Source organism: Microtus pennsylvanicus, chromosome 9 (assembly GCF_037038515.1).
Source record: "Microtus pennsylvanicus isolate mMicPen1 chromosome 9, mMicPen1.hap1, whole genome shotgun sequence".
Lineage (NCBI taxonomy): Eukaryota > Metazoa > Chordata > Mammalia > Rodentia > Cricetidae > Microtus > Microtus pennsylvanicus.
In genome coordinates, this window is record NC_134587.1 from 52,232,868 (window position 1) to 52,257,851 (window position 24,984).

At 52.3% G+C, this 24,984-nt stretch overlaps 1 protein-coding gene across 3 annotated transcripts in view; it reads right to left on the reverse strand.

The window, feature by feature from the left end:
• The window catches only part of Nek6 (NIMA related kinase 6), a 72,983-nt gene that overhangs the window by 2,266 nt on the left and 45,733 nt on the right, over window positions 1–24,984 (reverse strand). For 2 of the 3 annotated variants that reach the window (XM_075986068.1, XM_075986069.1), the window contains exons 3-9: window positions 24,186–24,326; window positions 23,231–23,293; window positions 20,026–20,136; window positions 15,033–15,141; window positions 14,120–14,227; window positions 7,187–7,281; window positions 1,409–1,522 (exon numbers count right to left, since the gene is read on the reverse strand). In XM_075986068.1, the coding sequence (XP_075842183.1) occupies window positions 1,409–1,522; window positions 7,187–7,281; window positions 14,120–14,227; window positions 15,033–15,141; window positions 20,026–20,136; window positions 23,231–23,293; window positions 24,186–24,326 (741 nt within the window). The remainder of the gene's footprint in view (window positions 1–1,408; window positions 1,523–7,186; window positions 7,282–14,119; window positions 14,228–15,032; window positions 15,142–20,025; window positions 20,137–23,230; window positions 23,294–24,185; window positions 24,327–24,984) is intronic. The other variant, XM_075986070.1, reaches the window with a different exon arrangement.

A 24,984-nucleotide genomic window follows, 5' to 3' on the forward strand; every position in this document is an offset into this window, starting at 1 on the left:
AGATGAAGTCTGCCCTGCAACCACTTAGAAGCAGACTATAGTTGCCAGTTGTAAGGAGAAACAACAAAAATGACAAGATACCTTAAGATAAAGCTTTAAAAGTGGGGTGTATTTAGGGATACACTGTGCTAAGTAACAGAATCTGCAGCTGCTCCAATGGCTGCCCGAGGAGATAGAGCTAAGGGCAGCTGAAGTGGAGTGTATGATGCCCACTGGCAGACTGGCACAGGAGCACAGAACTGATTGGGACCAAGTCACATGTCTTGTAGAGCAGAAGTTCTAGTTTAAACAAGGAAAGGAACAACGAATTTTGTGGAGAATGCAATCCGTTCTTCCTTTCCGGCCAGCCTGTTCTCCAGAAGACAGATACTGTCACCAGAGGGGCTAGTGGGAACTCCTCAAGCCACTGGAGCAGAAAGACTCCAGACTGCCACACCTCAGGGGTGGCCACTGAACAGGTGGAGAGCCAGTGGACTTGGAGGCTGGCTTGGAGCTTCCATGCAGAAGGAGTTCCTTGTAAAGCCTCAGCTCATCTGATGATGGGCTGTCCTTAGGGCAGTGGTTCTCAACCTTCCTAACGCTGCGACCTTTAATACAGGTCCTAATGTTATGGTGACCCTCATCTAACATTTTTGTTGCTATTTCATAACTAATTTTGTTACTGTTATAAATTGTAATATAAATATGTTTTCCAGTGTTCTTAGGTGGCCCCTTGAAAAAGTCCTTTGGCCCTCAAAGGTTGAGAACACTGCCTTAGTGGAAACATAATGAGGGAAGGGTTATACTTATGAGCCATTATCATGAGGCAGTGGCCTTGTGTTCTGTAGAGTGGACCTGGGAAGACCTTAGACTCTCAACGGACATAACAAATGATGTTTAGCAACATTTACATGAAGCTGTTAACCTCCAATAGCTCCTTTTGATGGTGATGGTAGATGCTGGCTTGGCTCTACTAAACATGACACATGATTAATCCTTATCGTGAACCGGGACAGGAGATTCTAGTTTTGGTTCCATTTTATAGACGAGGAAAACAAGCCTCTAAGGGCAGTGAAGGGAGCATACAGACCTGTCAGGAGTGTGCCAGGAGACCTGAAAGTTGCCCCTCATAGTTTACTCACAAGGAAGATATAATTTAACCTATCTATAAAATGATGAATCTGAGGATGACTTCATACAATCAGTAACTGTCCAGAGTCCCTGCACCCTGCATAAAATGTGAAAAGTCAAAAACCTCCAGAGTTACAGGCCTGTTACATGGAGCAAGAGACCAACCAGCTAGCCTGGGGTGCCCATCTCCCACCTCCCTTGTAATCATGCCCCTAGCCTGGCATCAGCTCCTAGCTGAGCTGTTCCTACAAGCCTCAGGAACGTCAGCACCATTCCATCTGGACCCCAGCTTGCTCACCTTCTCAGAGTAGTGTTCCCCTGGGAGAGGTGGGTAGTCACACTGCTCGATCTTCTGGCAGAGGGAGAAGAGATTCATCTTATCTCCATAGAAGGGGCTCTGGAGAGCTGCCATCTGCCAGGGAAGGGATATAGACGATCAACCATCAGCCTCAAGGTCTGAAGGATTTCAGAAGCCAGAGGGACCACTAGTTGGTCCCCAGTGCAGTGAGTGTCCTGTGGGCTTCTCCCCTTAGCCTAAGGAGCTGGGATTGCAATAAGGAAGTGCTGTTGAGTCCTGAGGTCATGTCCCCCAGCTCACTAGTTCCCCTTCTCCCAAGGACTGACTGACAAGAATGGAGACTCTGCCCCCTAGGCTGTGTATGGGCCCAACAGGTTCTCATTATTGTCTTTCTCTCTGTGTGTGTGTGGTGCAGGGGACAGTCGGGACAGTCAGCTTCTGGTGTTACCTTTTCTTTAAGACAGCGTTTGACATGACACTTGTCAATGAGTGGTATGCCAAGCTATCTCAGAGATCAGCCCGTCCCCACCTCCCCGGTAAACATGCCCAGCACACAGCTTTTGCAGAGTGCTGAGTCTTTATGCACACAAGGCAAGCACTTTGCAGCTAAGCTCCTTCCTCTGCCCATTTCTGTTTGTTCAGGCTGACTTGAATTTATGGAAATCCTCCTGCCTCATACTCTTGGGTACTTGGGTTACAGGCAAGTCAGGTATGGTAATACCTGACTCGGACTGACATATCTACAGAGTGGTGGGAACATGTCTGCCTGAAAGATACCTTCAGTGAAAGGTCATGCACGAAGGGCTAATGCTCTTGGGACAGATGTGGGGAGGGGGACCTGGAATCACTTCCTTCACTGCTGTCTGCAGGCTAGTGCCCTTTCTTTCCCTCAGGGACACTCCAGGGTGGAGAGACACTGGGCTCTGCAGTTGGCTGTCTGGCCCCGCTAAGTTGGAAGCCCCAATTTACTTGGTGTGGCAAGGTTCAGACACCGCCCTGAGCACCTTGAAGAGAGGCAGGCAGATGGGCACTGGGGAATGACAGGACTGCTGGACAGTGGCCCTGCTGTGTTCTCACCCAGGAGAGAAGGTTCATGCCTCCCTCTTCCTGAAGTAGCCAGATTCCCCACCCACCTGTTTGAGGCCTTCAGACACCTGGGGAAAGCCTCAGAGATGCTAGCCTGGCACCTGAGGGCCCCATCTGCTGATAAATCCATAATGGCATTCAAGTGCTTCCTCTCACTCACTTCCTGTTGCCTTCTGCCAAAAGACAGCCTAGACCTTCCTGCTAGTGAAGGGTCATTCACTGGGTAAGGTAATCAGGCCCCACCCAGTCCAGGTCCCGCTGCAGAGTTCAGGCATACCTGAGGAGTCCTCTGGGAACTGGGTCAAAGTTCCAGGTTAGATCAGGAGGGAACCCAGGGAAGGTGTGTGACTGTCAGGTTTGCCCCCACCCTCTGCTCACAGCCTGGTTCCAAGAACAGCTCGCCATCTTCAGAAAGGGCCAGTGGGTCCACAGATGGCTTCAAAAGTAGGGGACATTGGTTTAGGGTTTGATGCAGGAATCTTAACCTGGGCTAGGCAAAACAAGCAGATAAGTATGGAGGTTTGTGGGACTGTTGACCTTGGGGTCCTCATGGTGGAGGGAACACAACTGGCCCATGAGCCCCACTTCACAGTGAGGCTGCAGTGACCTCTGTACCAGGCAGGCAGGGAGTGGCAAGTATACAGAGGCCTCACCCACACCCAGGAGCTGGTTTTGCCACAAGGCCTGCAAAATGGGCGATGTGCCTTCAAAAATGGAAACGGGAGCCTGGTGCCAGCGATTACTGGGACTTCAGAAGGACATCTGCTGCCACAGTAGAGCAACTGAGGCTCCTCGGTAGCCCTCAGAGTCACAGCTGTAGGATCCAGATGAGTGTCCTGGCTTGTGGGTAGGCAAGGTGTTAGGTGTCAGTCCCACTAATGCTGACCCAGTGATTCTTATGTGTTTAGGCACTAAGTCAGGGCTTAGAACAGCTTGCTTGACTGGGAACCCATCAAAAGCCATGCCTGGGTTTGGTGTACACCAAGACTGGGCTGCCTCTGCCTCTGAGGAGTGGTAACAAAGACTTGGGCAGGGGACAGGGGCAGAGGGAGCCAGCTGTCATCCACCCTTCCCCTGGAGAGAGACTGACTGCCCTTCAACAGGCCAATCTGATGGGGTTTTCACAAACCTGGCCCTTTGGAAGTTCAAATGGCCCAGAAAATTGGAGAAAGGGGTGGCCATTATCTGTTCCTTCTCCACCCCAGCACCTTCCCCTCACCACTCCAGAAAGTACCTCTGCACAGGCTCTGCAAGGGAGCTTTCCTGCCACCAGGGCATCTCCAGCCTCAACTGCAGCTTCTCTCAGAAGCCCTGTCTGAACTACTTAGCACCCAGTGAGGCCCTGGACCCGCCACTCTGATAGACTGTGATAAGGCTGTAAAGGAACTTGAGGGCCTGCTGGCGATGCGGGGGTTATAGCAATTACCCAGGATGGCAAGATGTACTCAGACCAGTAGCCAGCCAGCTCCTCGCAGACTGGAGCAAAGGACTTACTGTTGGGGACACAGATACTGGCTACTTCCAGACCACCAGAGTCATGCTCTCTTGACAGTGAGTCACATGCCTCACTTGCCCTCCCCGGGGCTTTGGATGTGACACAACCCAGTAATGGTAAGAACTCGTGTGTGTGTGTGTGTGTGTGTGTGTTGTGTGTATGTGTGTGTCTCAAATAACCTAGGATGTGGAGGGAGACAGAGATGAGACTTAAGGGCCCCAGACGCTTATGTTATCTGCCACAGGCTTCTCCCAAGCACTGCCTGGAGTGAAGGGTGAGCCAGAGGGGACATGTGACCTGGTTCTTTGAGAGAGGCTTTCCAGACCATTCCACTGATCAAGCCAGAATTCGAAAGCAGCTTTTTCCAGCCCATGGTCTTGCTGGGTCTGTGTCCTAGGTGGGGCCTTTGAGGTCCCCCTGCCAGAGGCTGGCACCAGGTGAGCCTTCAGCTTTGTGCTCACTTCCCTTCCTCCACAGGAGAACTGACCTCAGCTGCTAAACCTCAGCCAGTGCTTGGGGTCAACAAAGGATGTCTAGGGGGCTGTTTCTGGCCTTGCTCACTTTGAGCCCCAGGTCATGGTGACATGGCATGTGTTCTCTGGGGACCGTGAGAATCCTCAGTGGTCTAAGTGAGTGGGAGGATGGAATTTGTCCCAACTCTTAACCCTGACACCGTGGGACGACACCACAGGTGGCCTCTGGGAGGTGGCAGCCATGACTACAGGACTTCTCTTACCAATTACCCAGCCCCGGGCCCAGATGAGCCCCTCCTTATCTGCTGGGAAAATAAACACTTCTTTCCCCGGGCACTGCAGGGGTGTAGAGCCCTGTAGCTTCAGCAGCGTCTCACCATCGAGACAGTCAATGCGTGGCCATGGCCTTCCATTCTGTCCTTGTGGGCGAACAGCGTTAGAGGAACTGATTGATTTATTTAGCTTCCCACTGCCTTCTCCTCCTGCATGGCTACAAGGCATGCAGCACTACACTGCCAACAACTAATCAGATGGCTGAACGGAGTCCTGCCACCATGCTGGAAGCCACCTCGTTGAGTATGTGTTTAGGCACCAAGTCAGGATTTAGAACAGCCTGCTTGGCTGGGAACCCATCAAAAGCCATGCCTGGGTTTGGTGCACACCAAGACTGGGCTGCCTCTGCCTCTGAGGAGTGGTAACAAAGGCTTGGGCAGGGGACAGGGGCAGAGGGAGCCAGCTGTCATCCACCCTTCCACTGGCCCTAGGGGATGCAGACGGCTCTCCTCTCAACCAGACTGTTTATGTTTAGAGACACTTGTGACTCCACAGGGACAGGAAGCAGCTTCTGAAAATACACAACACAGGATAGAAAGAAAAGGATAAACCATCTGGATGGGGACAGAATACATGAGTGGGTCAAAGGGGACTCCCTCCATGAGGACTCAAGCTGAGCTATGCTGAGACCTCCTGTTGGCCAAAGCAAAAAGGGAAATGTGTCAAGCTGCCGGGCTTCTAGGAACTAGTAGCAGACGCCAGCTGCTCAGCTCAGCTGGCCAGTGGGCTCCGAGAGGCCTGAGCTTACACATAGGGCCTCATGCACTTCTTGCCACAAGACAGGCAGGCTATCCCACTTGGGGCCGCGGGAGCAGATGAGGAAGGAAGGGACTATGGACCATATCCTGTGGGGACTGCTGCTGCTGAGATTTGGACCTTGGATCCTTTTGCCCAGTCTGGGCTCCGGCCAGGCACTGCATGGCTCCCCTAGGAGGCCCAATGGTTGAGAGTATTTGGGAGTTCCTGAACAGCTGTCCCCTAGCTCCTGACAGGCCTGGTCATACTCTTACAGAGTCTCTGAACCCCAGGCCCTAGTCAGGTGCTTGTTAAGTCTCTTCCTGAAACTGAGGCCTCAGAGTCTCAAAAAGACTTGGCCTGCCCCACTGCTAACTGCTCTGGCCTGAATTGCCCAGAGGCCTTCCTAATGACACTGGGCTACCTAAGAGGTGATCCACACAACCAATCCACAAGGGCATTTTTTTTCTAGCCAAGCATTTAAAATTTAAAATGCATCCCCTTCAGCTAGGGTGTACCTAAGCAGCGGTGCTTCCATCTCCCATTCCCCCGCCAGAGAAAAGGCTGTGTCTGCTCTAACACATCTCAGGCGCCTGGCTCAAAAAGAAAGACCCTGAGCTTGGCAGTGGTGGTGCACGCCTTTAATCCCAGCACTCAGGAGGGAGAGGCAGGCAGATCTCTGAGTTTGAGGCCAGCTTGGTCTACAGAGCAAGTTCCAGGACAGGTACCAATGCTACACAGAGAAACCCTGTCTCAAACAAAAAACAAAAATGACACTAAACCACACCTTATAAAGAGACTGGGATTTTGACCCCAGACTGTCTGCCTGGAACCCAGGAAGCCAAAGAGCTCACATGGATTAGTGATGGCAGTGTAGTGTGTGCCTGCAGCGTACACAGCAGAGTCATGGGACAGTACCCAGAAGCCAAGGAATTAGTCTCTGGGTGTAGCCTGGGACACTTTCCTGAGTGTCGCTGCTGCAGTCAGTCCCCAGCCACCAGTTTAACATGAGGATCTTTAGGTTGACCAGTGCTAATCCCAAAGCCCTTACCTGTTTGTCACCCTGCATACATATTAGGGCTCCAAACAGGCGGTGAACTCTTGAGAATGCCCAGCACTGGGTCCCAGCAGGCTGGTGGGAGGTGACATCAGATAGCCCAAACTTCACCTGTCTTGGTGGCCTGTGCTCCCCATGGACCCATTCCCAGGACCCCCCTGTGGCTATCTTAGATGAATAGGAGCATACTAGGACTCAACAGGCTGGCACCATTGCACAGCTAGGGAAGGGAAACGTCTGCACTGAGACCCACATGTTAGGCCTAGAAAAAACACGGGCAAAGCCGGGCGTGACTCCATACCCACTCCAGTGCCTGTGAGGGACCTCTACTGATGAACAATACACAAACGTGGCTACTGAAGAAACCAGAGAAGAGCAGCAGGGATACCCCACTGGTCTGTGCCCTTCTTGGAGCCCACAGTACAGCTTCCTACCAACCACCCTTCCAGCAAGGGTGGCTTGATCACATTACTGAGGCCATGTCTGTGAAGGTGAAGGACAGCTGGGTCTGTGCAGCACCGGTACTGCCCTAAGCTGGTAGGGTAAGCCTGTCCTTCCTGTGCCCCCATGGAACACCAAGCTGCACACGAGAGACTTACCTCATACAACAGACAGCCGAGGGACCAGATGTCTGACTTGAAGTTGTAGCCATTCTCATGGATCCTCTCTGGTGACATGTAGTATGGTGTTCCCACTGCAGCACAACAAGGGGCAAGAACAGGGGCTCAGGAGAGGAGATACGGCCTGCCCACTCCTGGGCTAGAGGAGATAATTGCCCATGTTAACAGAACTTTAAGAGGATCCCCAGGATCCCTCAGATTTAAGAATTGGTTGGGGGCCACCATAGCCAGGGTTCAATATGACTTCACCGCAGAAAAGCAAGTGGCTACTGTCCCTTTAGATGACAGTTTGTATCTGGCACAGCCCAGAACAAGCTCTCAACAGAAAAGAACTACTGTTCACATTGACATGAGGGGAAACTGAGGCTCGGGTAGGTGAAGAGTCTTACATAAAGGGAACAATTATTAAAATGATCAACTTCATGATGCTGAAGCCCTTCATTTCACCAAAGATACCGTTCAGAGCTGAACGGCAAGTTAGGCTGTGGTTCCCAATGATGGTGCTGCTGAGGAGGAAGCTTGTCAGGGGGCGTGCGCTGAGAGTTTACAGTCTCACCATTTTCTGCTCATTATGATCTCTCGGCTCCCTGTCTGGCTGTCTGCTGCTGTCCTACTGCTGTGAAGAGACACCACAGCCACACCATCACTAAAGGCAGGAACCTGGAGGCAGGAGCTGATGCAGAGGCCATGGAGGGTGCTGCTCACTGGCTTGCTCCCCATCGCTTGCTCTCAGCCTGCTTTCTTACAGAACTCAGAACTACCAGAAGCCCAGGGATGGCTCTACCTCCAATAGACTGGGCCCTTCCACACCAATCACTAGTCAAGAAAATGCCCACAGGCTTGCCTACAGTCCAGTCTTATGGAGGCATTTTCTCAGTTGAGGCTCCCTCCTCTCAGATGACTCTAGCCTGTGTTAAGTAACACTGCCAGGACATATTCGGAGCCTCCCCAATATGGACTCCCTCTCTGGAACTGTGAGCTAAAACAGGCTTTTTCTTCGGCTCATGGTACTTATCACAGCAAGAAGAAAGGAACAAATGCAGAGGGACAGAGAAAACCACCTCCAGGTCTATCTGACATGGACTGACACTTAACCAAGACGGTTTGCGTCTGAAACACCCCTCCTCTGAACACCCCTCCCCCCAAAGACTACATGCTAACAGTTCACAGCTGATGGCATAATTGGGAGGTGGTAGGATCTTCATGGAGTGGGGTAAGACCTCTGCTTTGCTCCAGACAGGGTATAAATTCTGTCCCGTGGCTCTGAACACCCTGGGCAGGACAGCTCTGGTCCATGGCAGGAGTCACGAGGACATGGGTCTGTTATATAACAGGCTGTGCGTATCTTTTTTCTCCTTTGTAGCCTAATGCTACATCTATTCCACAGACAGTGGTCTGAGACATGGTTCCCGTGAATGCGTGTGTCTAACCGTGACTTCATCGTGTTAGCAGCCATCACTCAGACATGGCTGAGAACTGGACATTCTATTTTGTACTCACTCCATGGTTGTAGTCTGGGGCTGGTGGCTTCTCAATAGAAGAACTGCCAGCTAATATGAGCAGCTGTGACCTCTTACGGTCAAGTGGGACATCAAAAATAAACACCTGCGCACTCCAGTCATGAGAATACAAAAACCAAGCCAATGGCCAGGTGCTAAGTGAACAGGTGTCACAGCCCAACCCTGGGCAGAATCCATAGGTCTTGATCAGCAGTGGGAACCTAGGGACAAGCAGCATTGCATTCCAGCGCCCAGGAGCTACAGCTGGAGGCACCCCTGGCCAGGAGACAGGGTTAGAGCTGTGTCCCAAGCAAGGCTGCCCCATGGGTTCTGGGTCCCAGGCAGGAGGGTCTCTAGGGTGGGCATCTGCAGGAAGCCTGCAGACCTGTCCAGCACCTTATGCCGTCTAACTCCTCCCCAAGCCAGTTCTAGCTGCCATCTAGTCTCCTCTGAGCTCTGCTCCACTGTGCTTGTGTACTGGGAAGCTACAGCAAGGCCAGCCACCAGGTTCTCCCTCTGGGTCTAAAGCAGAGCCTGGCTACGGCCTGCAAGAGAGCCAGGGCTGCCAAGGAGAGGCAGGAGAGCTGCGTTCCTCTCCTTACTATTGCTCTTCCACCTCACTGAACCCCTCTACATGAAACAGGTTGTCCTTGAACTCACTACCTGCACCCATCACTACCTTCTTCTGATGCAGTGTGGGGGCTGGAATCTAGATTCTGCCCATGCTAATGCTCGACCCTTGGGCCACATGTGCAGCCCTTGGCTTTGTGAGACAGCATCTTACTAGGCAACCCAAGCTGACCCTCAACTTAGGATCCTCCTGCCTCTGCTTCCTGTGCTGGGATTATAGATGTGCAGCACCACGCTCAGGGAGGAACTTTTTCCCAAGATGTCTCCTTCAATTCACCCATCCACCTGTCTTGTCTACCCACTCATCTGCTACCTGCTCGTCGGAACCCGTTCACACATCCGTCTGTCCCTACACACACCTTTCCATCTGGTGATTGGTGGAGCTGTGGCCCGATGCTGGGAGAGAGCTGCCCACCCCAGAGAGTCCAGCAGACAGCTGGTGAGTCCGCACAGGCACAGCCACAGGAGGATTCTAGTAAACATCTAACTAGGCCTGGAGTTTGGATGCTTGTCCCTGTCCTGAGCTTCTGGGAGCACACAGCTACAGTTTGAGAGGAGCCCCTGAGCCTTGCTCGCCCACCTGCTTCATGTGGGAATGAAATCAGGAGCTACTAGCTGAGGGCAGTTTGCCCATTCTGGAGAGCGGTGTGCCCTCTGGGCTCCTGACCCAGGCTTTCTCATAGGCTCCGGGGTACTGTGCTTTGGAGACGGGATATACAACCTTTACCAGGGGAGCACAAAGCTGAGGAGCATGGCACTTCCTTCAGCTATGCCACTTTACCTGGGTTTTCCAGCCAGGTAATGACAAACAAGGAAACAACACATCACTTGTGAGACAGATAAAACAGACTTGCAGCAGGCCACTGGGGGATCTGGCTCCAGATCACAGAGAAGAGTGATTCTGGGGAACCTGGAGAGAAACTGGCAGGAGAGGGTACCTCCCTGGGCAGTGTCCTGTCCCAGAGGAGGACCAACTAGTTTCCCATGTGCAGCAGAGCGCACCCTGCCTGGTCCCAGTCCCTCCTCACAGCAGGAGCCAAGGTCCCAAGCATAACCTTCCCGAGTCTTCACCCTGGAACCGAGGACTCCAAACCTGTCAGAAACCACATGGACCTCAAAGTGGAAGGCGGACTGCCTGAAGAGCCCCCACCAACACGCACCCCTGTCCAAACGTACTACCAGGGTTAGAAATGCTTGTTTGAGACGCAAGGCATGAAAAAGACCAGTGCCTGCAAGCTACCCTTCCCCAGGTGGCATCATCCACCAGGTGGGGCTAAAGCCTGGACTCCAGGAAGGATAGCAGGCAGATCTATGCAAACTGCTCCCTAGTGTGACCTGTTCTGGCTACTCTGGCCAAAAGCCACAATGCTTCTCTGCCTTGGTTCCTCATCAGTGGAACTGGACAATGCTTAGCAGCTGGTTTTCCCAACTAGACAATGGAAAGTGGGGTTGGAAGAGTGTTTGATCCTTGGTGAATTCTCACCGATGAGCAAGCATCCCTGGGCATGTCTGTCTGTGTGGACCGCAAATCCACATGGCATCCCTGGGCATGTCTGTCTGTGTGGACCGCAAATCCACATGGCATCCCTGGGCATGTCTGTCTGTGTGGACCGCAAATCCACATGGCATCCCTGGGCATGTCTGTCTGTGTGGACCGCAAATCCACATGGCATCCCTGGGCATGTCTGTCTGTGTGGACCGCAAATCCACATGGCACGCTCTGGTCGTACACAGCAGGGTCCAGTGCATGGCACTCTGCCCTCCTCACCACACGTCCCTGCCCCAGGCAGCTTGGTGGGACCTACCTGTCTTCACACTATGAAGACCACCTGGACAAGGGATGTTTCCTTGCCCATGTGCCCGCAACTAGCGGTATGACCTCACTTCTCTCATCCTCAGCTACCTCAGCAAAATGAGGAGGAAGGTCCTGAGAGTGAGGCCATCTTATAAAAGCAAAATGTTTCTCAAACATTTCTAAAGGCCACCCTCTTCTGACCTGAGTGGACACTGGAGTGCAGGGTGACTGGTGGCTAAGGTGGCTGCAGATTCTGGGTGACGCTGGGCTCCTCCAGGCAGAGCTTAGACTCTCGGCCAACACCTGCACACACATTCTGCCTCAGGGAAAACGTTCTACCCACCCTCTCACCAGCTCGTCTCTGCTAATCTGTGGCCCCTTGCAGGCAGGGAAGCCTGGTCTGGAAGCCCATGACCAAGTCAGGCCAAGAGCACCTTGACTGTTTTCCCTGATGGGGTTGTCCCCAAAGGGCTCTGCTCCCCCAGCCGCCCTTCCTACTCCGTCCAGTCTCAGCCTGAGGCACCCTGTCACCACTGTCACCACTGCCAAACACAAGGCCTGCGTTCCTGCTCTCCAGACCCACCATTTGTCTCGAAGCTGCTGCCGTCGCTTGGAGCGAGTCACTTGCTTGTAGCTTGTGAGCTGTGTATAGGCAAATCTTTCATTTTTCTTTCATTATGCCGGCGTGTACTGTCACTTAATTTTTATGTATGCAATACTTCTTGACAAATATGATCTGCTGCCTGGTAATTCGTCTGACGCTCATTCTGTTCCGAGCTCTAATTACGGCTCCTATTCCTGACACAGAGGCAGCCGCTCTGCCACCGCTGGGTACCGCACCTGTCAGCCCGACCATGGCACTGACTAATGCCCTTTCATGCCAGCCTCCCGTTAGCAAATACAGGCATAAGGAGGGGCCAGAAAGGGAAGGCAGAGAAGGGAAGGCTCGGGTCAGCAGCTTTGGGTGATGAGGAGGTTGCCAGGACAATGTGGCTACTGCCCCAGCATCCCCACATAGTAGAGGCACGTTAGTTGCAGAGGATGAATGATTCATAGCCACATACAGAGTGAGAAGGGCCTCTACATCCTTCCTGTGTCATGGTGTGATAGCAATTAGTTCTATTTCTTGTCCAACCAGACTTGTATGCACTTGGCTGTGTACAAAACTGGTGGCAGAAGGGTGCTTTCCTCTAGAACTCGGAGACTTTGGGCCATGGGTTGTGGGTCTGCACTGCCAACCTCCAGGGCCTTGGCTCCTAGAGCTGGTCCAGCAAGCTCAGACTGGTGGAGCACCCTCGACCCATGTGCCTCCTTGATCTGGTGCACATGGCCTGGAGCAGGGATGGGGCCGGGAGAGTGCCTTGCACCCATCTTGCAGGATCTGCGCAGGAGGCCTAGGGAGGTGTCCAGTTCTTCTCATTAATGGAATAAGTGCAGTGGTCCGAGCGGATAAATCACACTGCGGAGGAGCCAGGACTCTGCCGTCCCTAACAAGGTGATCCTAACCAGGTCTGACTAGCCACTGGCTGACAGGCCCAGGAGGCAGTGCCTTTGCTCTTTCCTTGAGTTCCAACCTTTTCCAAACTCTTAAACCAAATGTTATCAGGGTAGAACACTTACTTGCCTAGCATGTGGGAGGCCCTGACTTCTGTCACCCCTCACCACAAAGGAATGGCATCCTACTCAGTAAACAGGCAGACTGGGACCTTCAAAAGGTGAAGCTTCCTTCCAGTCACAGAGTCAGTAGCTGGGGATCCCTGATGGACGCCCCTGGCCCTGACCTTGTGGAAGTAGGCAATGAGCAGGATAGACCAGTATTGTAGAGCAGGATAGACCAGTATTGGCTTTGAGGGACACCATTTGACCTTGAAATCACTCCAGCTCCCTGAACTCCAGTTTCTAGGTCCTGTGGTGCCTGAAGGCCAGTGGAGGTTAACACAGCATCCTAATGTCCTTGGGTACGGCCCCTAACACAACCTTTCCTTAGGGTTAGGGAACAAGGGAGTCAAGGAAGAGTATTTCCACTAACACTTCTGCAAGCTGCTGGCTCATTTCTCACAAGTGCATGCCTGGAGTCTCAGCCATCATGACCTGAATGAACAGCGACAGTTTCCAGAGGGAGCTTTCCCACGGAGCACCCAGACCGCCACCAGAAGCTGCTGTTGGCACCCAGGTGTGGGGGACGGGAGACACATGGACTGGAGCTGCAGAGTGGAAAGTAATGAGCAGAACCAGAGGGTTTTCCGGGGGGTGGCCTCTGTCCCTTCCGCCTCCCCTAGTCATGCCCAAGAGATGCTGGGAACTGACTGGGGGGACAATCAGGGAGATGCCTGCCTGCCTCTCATGAATTCCTGGTGAGATCCTGCTGCCCCTGGGTGACTGCACAGGACACCTGTCTGTGCCGCACTGGCTGTGTGAAAGGGAAGGGGCTCCATTTTCATCACTCACGCTTCCTGCACACAGATTCTGAAGCTGACACAGCCCCGCCTCACTGGAAGCTCACCTGACTGAGTCTTTCCCCTCTTCTCTCAGTAGCCGCCCTCTCCCACCCTCAACAGGGGCATCTAGGCCTATACCCAGCCACCCAAGCCCGTGCATGGTTCCCCCAATTGGATGTGGGTCCTCCCTGGCCTTCCCAGTTGCTCTTCCTCCACAGTCCAGCCACCTGGCCCCACACCCCAAGACTGACTTCATAGTCTAACAAGCAGGTCCACTTGTAGTACAGGCCACAGGGCCAATAGGGCACAACAAGAGGACCGCAAAGCAGGCAGATGCAGCCCACTCTGTATAACAGGGTCTGTTGGCCTTCCAGGAAGTATGCGAGGTGACCTAGGGATACAGGGAGGCCCCCATGGCCCCTCTGGGCCTCAGTTTCCTCTACTCTGGATCTATACCAAAGCAAGAGTGAACTCTAGGGACTCAAAAAGCATCTGCCCCACACTATGCAAATGCTTCTGGCCAGGTCACCCAGGCCCACAGCCCCCTTACCTAGTGAGTGGGCTGCAGTGGTCTCCGAGCTGAAGAAGCGGCCCAGGCCGAGGTCGCCAAGTTTCACAATGCCTGTAGCTGTGATGAACACGTTGGCGGGCTTGATGTCTGCAGGGCGAGGACATGGGGTTGGTGTGGGAAAGTAGGCTTAGAAAGGATAGGAGGCCAGAGGCCTGGGAGGGACCATGAAGCACCTTTGGGTAATGGGTAGGCCCTCACTCAGGGCAAAACCAACTGCCACTCAAACGTCAAAGCCCATAGGCAGGTCCCTTTCCCTGAGGCTTCCCTGCGGCCCTGCTTGCCACCCAGAGGGACCTTGGGACAGTTGCTCCCCAAGCCTTGTTTTCTTCACCTATAACATGAGTCTATCTATCTCCCCCCTTTCCAGGCTAGCAGTGAGTGGGGAGCAGAGATCTCTATACCACTGTCTCCTTTTGTATGGCTGCCAGTGCTAGACGACTGTCATCTGCACAGCTGCAGGGGGAAACGGAGGCACCAGTTTGACACCTTCCCAGCAAGCTTCACACCTCAGGGTGCCTCTCAGAAGCACTCACCGGTGTCCCACCTCACTTCCTGGTGTGGGATGGGGGTGTAGTTTGCTTAGCCAACTCCTACCAAGGTGTCAAAGCCCACAGGAAACTTCCTTCCTCTGGGCAAAGCTGGCTTCAGTACCAGAATCGGCCACATCAGGGACGAGTGGAGACCGTGTGCTGAGGTGGCCCTGTTCCCTGAAGCTTATGTAGTGATTACTGGTGTCAGGCGGGTCCCTTGCTTCCTGACATGGAACAGAAGTGAACGCAGCTGTTGGATACCCTGTGTGGGGAACACTAAATGGCCTAACTCATTCTCAGGGCGGCTCTTGAGGCGCTTGGAGATCTCAGGGCTGGGGTACCAGTTCCTGCGGGGCACACACCTCGGTGCATCACACGCCGGGAATGCATGTGCTCCACAGCGCTGCACAGCTGCACAAAGTACTTCCACACGGTCCTCTCAGGAATAAGTCGCTTCTGCTTCTTGAAGTACTGTAAGGAGACAGACAAGCCTGCGTGAGCATGCCTACAGTGGTGGGGGCACAAACAAAGTGCGCCAGAAGGCTGTATCCACACTTTTGCCCAGAGGATCCTGGGGAAAGGACACTCACCCTCAGCCCTGACCATGCCTGAGAAGCAGCCATTGTTGCTCCCATGTCCTCAGAGCCAGCAAGTCCAGTGTCATGTGACTGCTAAAGGCAGAAAACCCTTGGAGAGAGAGCTTATCTTTCTCAAGTAGCCCCTTGGTTGCAGTGGGCATTAATCTGCCTCCTTGCCTAGTGTCTTAGTTAGAATATCTACTACTGTGATGAAACCCCATGACAGAGCAACTTTGCAAGAAGAGGGTTTGTTTTATCTACTACTACCACACCACAGTCTACCATGGAAGGCAGTCAGGACAGGAACTCAAACAGGGCAGCATCCTGGAGGCAGGAGCTGATGCAGAGGCCATGGAGGAGTGCTGCGCCCTCTTCCACCAGTCACTATGAAAATGCCCACAGCCAGATCTTACGGGTGCATTTTCTCCTTCGAGGCTCCTCCTTACATGTTACTTTAGCCTGTGTCAAGCTGTCATAAAACTAGCCAGGACCTAGTAAACCACACTCAATCCCCCAGGTAAAAAGAAAGGAAAAAGCCAAAGATACAACTCCCCTAGGGTGCATTGAAAGAGAACTGAAACAGAAGGTTCTGGAAAGACAATGCAGGAACATGCCCTGAGGCACAGGGGCAGTAACAGATGTGTGTTTTGGGGTGCGCGAGCTCCTCGGCACCAGTTACCCGGCCACCAAGCTATGGTTCTAGTGGCAAGTGGCAGCACTGTGGCCTCCTGCCAAGCAAAGACTCTAGTGTAGGAAGCCAGGAACTGCTAGGTGCCTGCGCCTGGTGAGGGAACAGGAGTGGAAGGCCATGCTCAGCCATGCTGTTGGGCCCTCAGGAAGAAGCATGAAGGTGCTGAGTGCTACAAGGGGAGGTCAGTTAGGTCTTAGTTCCTCAGCACATCTAATGATGCTGGGAACCTGTGGTAGGGACCATGCCCAGAGAGACTAAACAGCCATCAGGTGCCGTATGCTGGGATCCAGAGCTGGGCACCTCCAGCTGCAAGGCCATGACAGCAGCCAGCTGCTGGCCTGGAAGCTGAGCCCCTTGAGGCTCTCCTGAGGTCCTTCTAGGCGGAGCCAGAGGGCTAGCTGTCCTGGTCTCCCAGAAGACCTCTGCCCTGGGCCACCCCCAGGCCTCTGCAGCAGGCTGGGTGGGCTGTTATTTACACCACAATGTTATTTGGTCCTCATTATAGTGTTTACATGAGGACGAGTGCAATCGGGAGTGGTGATTTTCTAAATGTCACACTCTATAAGTGCTAGCTGACATTTAGTAGGAAGGCACAGAGTCTCTGGTGGGTTTCAGACAGTGGTGGCTCTGGGCTTCACCAGCTCTGTAAATAATACCAGCACCATGGTTGGCTGGCCCCTGAGGCTGCAAGCCCTCAGGACACAGGCCCCACTGACCAGTGGGAACACTGTGGTGTGACCCAGGCTTGAGATTGGTTGCAAAGGCGGGGTTCCCCTGGATACCTAGAGAACTGGGAAGAATATGGCAACAAATCCTACCAGGCAACCAGGCAGTGTGGGTATGAGAAAACTCGGTGTGGGGCCTGCTAAGCCATCCCAAGTGTGTCCAGTTAGGGCACCGCCCCAGTTCCCTTGCTGGCTGGAGTTGCCACAGTCCTAGTCCTGCCTGTGAGGAAGCCTGTGCAGTCGGCTATTGCCGGCAGGGAGGAAGGCTGGGCAGGAAGAGCTTCCACACTACCCAAAGTCAGTTCTTTGTGGAGCCCAGGGCACACAGAGAGAGGCCAGCAGGCTAGCTGCCCAGTCCATCTCCTTTAGTTTGAAGGAGTTGGTCTGGCCTACAGCCCTTTCCCAGAATCCTCTCCTTAAACGGTCACCAGGAAGGGGAGTAATGCCTAGCACCCCCAAACCCTGGCCAAATGCTGTCCACCTCTATTCCAGAGTCTGAGAGGTCCTAGAAACCTGAGGTCCGTGGGCTGCAGTGGATGGAGGGTAAAGAGGGCTCCAGTTCTCTGCTCCTGCTCCACCCCCACCCACCCCTGCTGGCCAGTCTTCCAAACACAAGGCTTATTGTGTCTGCTCCTTCCAGGAGTCTGAGGAAGCTCCTGAGCCTGAATCCTTGACCCTGTGCCACCTCTTCGCCTGGGGCTCCTTGTTGGAGCACAGTGCACCTCACCCTCTGGAATGCTTATCCAGCTCCTCTCTCATCTGCTCTGAGGTCAACTCAGCTCCGGGATCACCTCCTCCAGGAAGCCCTCCACCCGCCCTGATTCCACAGACCCTACCCTGGCTCACTCTACAGCCTACCTTCCTGGTGGAACTCAAGGCCCTGGGGGCACCACCAGCAGTGGTGGATCCCTGAGGTCTTGGTGGGGGCTGGCACATAGCAAGATGGTAAAGAGTTGCCATATACATGGGGTATGTGTAGGGAGACGGTAAGTGAAGGGGCATGAAACATGATGTATTGCGTCTGTTCCCACCAGAGATCCGTGTGGAGATTAACACCCTGCAAATGCATTAATATGTCAACGGAAATATAAAAGCAGGTGATAACAGCGCAGTAATGCTGCTTCCCAACGACACCATATTCCTAGGGGCCAAATTTCTGAAGAGCAACTGACAAACAACTGCCTAGTCTCCTGTGCCTGCTGGGAAGACAGTCTATGTCGGCTCTTATCCAAACACAGCGGGAGCTCAGTGTGGGGCCTGAGCATGGCTTGGCTTCCCTTAGGACAGGCTAGGCTCAGGGAAGACAGATGATGGGGTCCATGCCAGCAGGGACATGAGGACCTCAGGGTAGAAGTAAGGATTAGGGCTTTTTCCCTTAAAAGCTGTGTTGCCTTTGGCTGAGCTTGCTGAGGAGAACACAGGCTCAGTGGCTTAGCCTGCCTTTGACTGACGATGACACTCAATGGAGCTGCCATGTCCCTGAAACCAAACCCAAAGTAGCAGTTCTACTCCTGAGTCCTGGGAGGGGAACAGGTAGTTTATGGCATATCAGAGAACATGGCACTGAGCTATACAGGCTCACAGATGCTCAGCTGTTACAGACCAGGCATGGACTCCTCACTACGTGGGCGGTGGAGACAATGACTGTGTTCTCAGACAAGACCACCTCTCTGGACCTCAGTTTTCCCTACTATATAGATCGTGGCAACGGGAGCCATAGGACAGACATGTCACCTAAAGACTGCACACTTTAAGAATCTGTGGTTCTGGCCAGCTCAGCTGGGGCTGAAACACTGGCTATGAGACTGAACCACAGAAGTGAAAGCCTCTGCTTTGCTGGACTAATCAATGCTAGTTGGCTGGAGTTGAGAACACAGCACTGATAGAGGAGACTAGCATCACTGAGGTGAAACCTTCTGGGACGTGTGTCCAGAGGCGGCCAAGGTTGCACCCTGTGCTGGCAGCTGAGCTTGGTAGTGGGGGGAGGGGGTGTTGAAGAAATGCAGGGGACAGAGAGCAGCAGAGGCTTGGCACTGAGGGAGCCCAGCACAGGCTATCAGTGAAAGTGCAGCCCAGCTGCAGCAGAGACCCCAGTGTTGGAGATGCCGGTACCATGGGATGACCACCAAGAACAGCAGCAGTGGAGAGGACCCTGCCAGAGCCGAGAAGACGAGGGCAGAGCTGGGGAACTGACCCAAGTCCTTTGGAAAAACCACGAAGATCATGAGTGGATCCAGACACCAGACACTGAGCTATTATTCAGTTTAAGTTTGGCTTTAATTTATACACATTGTTACTGTGCCCCATTCTTCCCCCTAAAGTAAGGAAATATTTAACTTAATTATTTTTTATTTTACAGGACTTGGAATTTTTAAAGAAACTGAATTTTTAAGTGTTTGAATTTGTAAAGATGGCGGAACTTTTTGAGTGTGTAAAATGTCTTATGTTGTGACATTAATATTAGTGTGTGATCTTGGGAAAGAACAAAGAAAAGGTTATGGCTCAAGAGTGAAGTGCTTGTGTGTCAAGCTGACAAGGGGTCAATTGTGCTGCCTAGTTTTATGGCAACTTGATACAATCTATAGTCATCTAAGAGGAAGAAACCTCATCTAAGAAATGCCCCTGTAAGATCAGGCTGTAGGCAAGCCTATAGGGCATTTTCTTTCTTTCTTTTTTTTTTAAGATTCATTTATTTGTGTGTTTTATGTATATGAGTGCTGAATCTGATCCCATTATGGATGGTTGTGAGCCACCATGTGGTTCCTGGGAAGTGAACTCAGTACCTCTGGAAGAGCAGTCAAGTGTTCTTAACCACTGAGCCATCTCTCTAGCTCCTGGCATTTTCTTAACTACTGGTTGATGTGGGAGGGCCCCATGATGTGGATGGTACTAGCTTTAGCAAGACAGCAGGCTGAGCAAGTCATGAGGAGTGCCAGTAAGCAACACCCCTCCATGGCCTCTGCATCAGCTCCTGCCTCCAAGTGCCTGCCCTGTTTGAGTTCCAGCCTTGACTTTCTTTGATGTGGAAGTGTAGGCCAAATAAACTCTTTCCTCCCCAAGTTGCTTTTGGTCAGGTGTTTCATCACAGCAAGAGTTAACTCTGAGACAGAAATTGAAGTCTGATCTTTGGAGGTGTTGACTATCTATCTGTTCCTGTTCCTTCTGTACAGAAAAGTGTCCCCATGTGCTCTAGGATGGAGCAGTGTAGGTCCAAAGGGTCCTCTGTGTACCATAGCCCTGACTCATCCTGTCTGACAGGAAGACAAGGGTACCCTTTGCAGGTGCTGAGATCAGAGACAGGCCAGGGTCATCACTGGGACATGGAGGAGTGCCATTCAGGTTGAGAGGACATTGTCCTGACCTTGATCATCTGGGAGAGGTCACCTGCGTCAGCCAATTCCAGCACAATGTTCAGCTCGTTGTCTTCGATGAAAGAGTCCAGATACTTGATGATGTTCGGATGGTTCAGTTGCTGCACCAGAAAAGGGTGGGGGTCACACGAGTGATGAATGTCACAGCCCCAGTGTCTGCCCTGCACACGTACCCCTGACACCCCTCCAGTGCAGCATAAGGCCAGCCTCTGCCCAGACTTAGCTCATGGGTTCACAGAAACATTCCTTCTGACCTTTTGTTCTTTCTCAATGTCTCAGCCATCCCTTGGAAACCTAAGAATCCTTCCTACCCTAAGCACACCTGACTACTGACTCACCCAGTGTGGGTTTCTGCCTCTGGTCTTCATGCTGAGGAAGTGAATGGAGGCCAGGCAGGGGGTAAAAATCAGCTCTACCTCACAGATAGGACCCTGATGGTGACACCATACCTACATGGCTGCTAGGGAAGCAAGAGAGCACTCCCAACACTGCTACATGGTGGCTGACGGTGTAGGAAGTCCTTCTGTATTTGGGATGCTTTCATTGGTTGATCAATAAAGAAACTGCTTGGCCTGATAGGGCAAAACTTAGATAGGTGGAGAAGACAGAACAGAATTCTGGGAGGAAGAAAGCAGGGTCAGAGAGAGCCGCCATGGAGTCACCAGAGTCAGACATGCTGAATCTTTCCGGGTAAGCCACGACCTAGTGGTGACATACAGATTATTAGAAATGGGTTGAATCAAGATGTGAGAGTTGGCCAATAAGAGGCTAGAACTAATGGGCCAGGCAGTAATTTAATTAATACAATTTCTGTGTGATTATTTTGGGTATAAGCTAGCCAGGCAGCTGGGAGCTGGGTGGGATGAAACAAAGGACCTGCTCCTCTTTACTACAGTTTGAATAGTGTAGGAGGTCCTCTGTATTTGTGTTGCTTTCATTGGTTGAATAAAGAAACTGCCTTGGCCTTTTGATAGGGAAGAGCTTAGGTAGGCATGGAAAAGAAAACTGAATGCTGGGAGGAAGAAGGCAGTGTGGCAGACGCCATGAAGCTCCTGCCTGAGACTGCCACTAGTTAGAATCTTTCCCAGTAAGCCACAACCCCGTGGTGTTATACAGATTGGTAAAAATGGGTTGAATTAAGATGCAAGAGTTGGCTAATAAGAAATTAGACCTAGTGGGCCAGGCAGTAATTTAATTAATACAATTTCTGTGTGGTTATTTCGGGGGTTAAGCTAGCTGGGCGACGAGATGTGGCCCATCCCTCCTACTACAGGCTGACACTGCTCATCTCTCAGTGGACAGTCAGGGTCTGATTGACAGCATCCCTTCTAAAGGCTCCAGAAGCCTTTGAACCCAGCTAGCCTGGGTCAGCAGGAAAGGGTGTTTTCTCAGGCCTAATGAGAATTGCTGCGGTCTGTAACGGCATAAACGAATGCAGACAGATTGTAAAAAAAAATATATATATATATAGCTTTAATGGAGAAATAGACCTACAGAACCACCGTTCCCACGGAGACCAGGAAAGCAGAAGCAGTGGCTGGGAGCACACTGGCCAAATTTATAGGCAAACATTAGCCCGAGGCAAACACGCCCCCTTAGGGGCGGGACTTATCCCTACAGCGGTCAGGGGTCTGAGTGGATATGGCTTATGCAAAGGCCCTGTGGCAGGAGGGCTGGCCAGAGGACAGAGTGGCTGATGAGTGAGAGCAAGGCAGGGGGAACTAGGGGCCCAGGGACGGGCATGGGGTAAGGTGGGGGCAGGGACCTGGACATCCCAGAGCACTGAAAACACTGAACTGGTCAGACCCAATCACAGCCTTGGTTATTTACATATGTGTCAGACCGCTGTCAATGAGGTGATGAGGTGCTGGGAGTATCTTCCTCCGTGCCTTGCATTTTCATTTCTGTATGGTGGCTATGACAGACAGATGATTTCTGCCTTCTTTTGTGGATAATCCCCTTGATATGTGGGGACACGGTTGTGTGCTCTAGCTATGACAAGTCCCTGCAGTTTTCTCCTATAAACTTTGGATTATAGCCTTAGCTTGTGTTTTGTTCATTCTTTGGGGAGCTCATTCTGTAAGTCAGTCCAGACTGGCCTGGTATTCATTACGTAGCCCAGGCTAGCCTGGTGTTCACTATGTAGCCCAGGCTGGCCTTTAACTCTTGGCAGTTCTTAGACTCTTCTGTGTTGGAATTACAGGTGGATGACACCTTACCCACCTTAGCTTTAACTTTCAAATCTGTGCACAGACTACAGAAATGTTCCTCAATTTAGTCTTTCATTTTATTTTCAGACTAATCCATTTCACAACCATGTGTGTGTTGTGAGGCAGGGGTTACGGTTTCCCCAGCACCCTGTTCAAACCGTCCACTGTCTACTGAATTATTTTATGGTTGTTTTGAGAAGGTTGTTAGGGGCTAACACCAGCTTCCATTGGCATGGACACGTGACACATGAATGTGTGCATGCCACGGCACCTGTGTAGTGGTCGGAGGATGATCTTGTTAAGTCGGTTCTCCTATCTCTGCAGGAGCTCTGGGGACTAACTCAGGCGGCCTGCATACCCAGTGCTTTACTCACTGAGCCTCTGCTAGCCCCACCTTGTTTTTTGAGAAGGGATCTCTTGCTGATCACTAGCTTGCGGAGTAGGCTGGGTTGGCTGGCCAGTGAACCCCAGAGGCCCTGCTGTCGACCCCTCCTCAGTGCTGGGGCTAGAAACCAAATAAACAAATATGGAGGCCAGGAATGGTGGTGCACACCTTTAACCTGAGCACTCCTGAGGCAAAGGCAGGTGTGTTCAAGGCTAGCCTGGTCTATACAGTAAGTTGTAGGACGGCCAGGGGTCTCAAAAACAAACAAGCAAAAAGCAAACAATAAAATGGGTTCTAGTGAACTCCTGCCCTCATGCTTCCAAGTCACTCTGCCAACCCAGCCGTCTCCCCAGCCCCATGCCATTTTTACTTATTTCATTTCTTTACACCATCTCCCAATCCCGTCCAGTCGGTATTCCTGCCATTTAGAAGCTGGGTGAACAGAGGCTCATTGAAGTTAAGTCACTTGTGAAAGGTAGCATAGCTTGGAAAGGAAGACATCAGGACTGTAACCTGACCCGCGGATAGACCCAGGGTGTCTGACCCGCAGTACCCTAGAAAGCCGGCCCAACCAAGACTGGCCAGACCCAGACAACTCACCTTTAGCAGACCAATTTCCTTGACACAGTCCTGCCTGGCTTTGGCATCCATCATCTCAAAGATCTAGGGCAAGAGGAAGCCAGAAACAGATTCAAGCCCCTGCTTACCCTGTTCCTTGCCCAGCACCCAGAAGAATAAGAGTTCCCACTCTCAGCAACAGCATGAATGACTCACTCAGGGCCCACGATGCCTCCTACATGAAGAGGCACTGTATCTGACTCACAGAGCAGGCGCTGAGGGCCACAGCCTCTGCCCTCGCTGAGGTCACACCCTGGTAACTGGTATGTCACCAGTGCTCCTTCTGCAGGGGCCTGAAGCCTAAGCCTTGTAGGGACAGACAAAGGCAGCCATTGGCAGTGTCCCAGCACAGCAGCCAGCATGCAGAAGATGGCCCAGAATGCCCTCGGAAAGGAAAGAGCAGACAGTTTCTCAGCTGCAGGAGCCTGACGCCCAGTGTCCTGGAGAGAATGTGAGGTCACAGATCAACGCTGACGCTATACAGCTTGTGTATTCCCATCCAGGGACTCTGCAGAAGAACTAGCAGAATAAGGCAGTCTGTGGGGAGGATTCCAGGTATGTGCTATGTGCTTCCCAGACTGACCTTGCCGCTGTGCCCCTCCCCCACTGTGACCCCACATTGAGAAGGGTCACAGAGGGCAGACTGGACTCTGAGAACCAGGGCCTGATGGGCAGGGGCTATCTTGCTTTTCCCTAAGCTCCCTCTGGCCTGGGGAGTTAGTAGGTTTCTACTGTTCTCCTCATCTGAAAAATGGGACAATAATCCCAGCCCACAGGGCTACTGTCAGAGTCCTGTGTCTGAACACATGATTGTACGCAGCAGGTACCTAATGTGTACATACTTTTCTTTTCTTTTATGTTTTACAGAGGGCTAAATTTGAGTCCTCTAGGAGGTAGGGTCACGGTGAAGCCATTTGTACTTGTGGCCCTGACTCACCTGTACCTTCTTCAGAGCCACGATCTTCCTGTCCAGCAGGCAGGTGGCCTTGTAAACCTCACTGAACTGTCCTCGGCCAATCTTCTTCTCAATCTGGAAGTCCGCCAGTGAGCAGCGAAAAGACAGGGTGTTGGGGTGCCTCTGGAAGAGACAGAGGCATGTGATCACTAGGCTGAAGCAGAAAGCCTGGGACTGGACGGCTGCGGCCTCTAGGATCCCAGTATCCCAACAGTACCCCTCTAAGCAAAGAAGGATTTAACACACACCCCCAGTAAGGGGCCTGGTAAGAAGAGTGTGGGACAAATGTCAGATCAAGGGGGCAGGACAGTTCTAGTCTCATCCAGGCTCACCAGCCCCCTGCCACAGGTCAGTCACCATTAACTGGGACAGGTTCCTCATCAGGAAAGGGAAGCAAGCTAAGTGTTTGGACAACCTGCCCATCACAGTGGCACAAAGAAACCAGACTCTGTGGAGACTGCAGTCATCACTGAAAGCCACGATGGAACCTGGCCAAGAAGACTAGGGGCGGCCTCCTGCCAGCCCATGCTCCCGCTGCCTCTCCCCTCTGCAAGGTCAATGCTGAGCGGACCTTGACTCTGGGATCTTGAGGCACCCATGGAAGGTGGTTTGAGAGATCCCTGCCTGTAGACTTGAGCAAGAGGAAGATGATGCTGTTGGACAAACTCTTAAGGAACTGCCAACACCTTACTACTTACCAAGTGGCACTCAAGAGGATAAGCTTCTCCAGCACTGTTCATGCTCAGCATGGTGAGCTGCCACCTCAAAGTCAACTCACCAA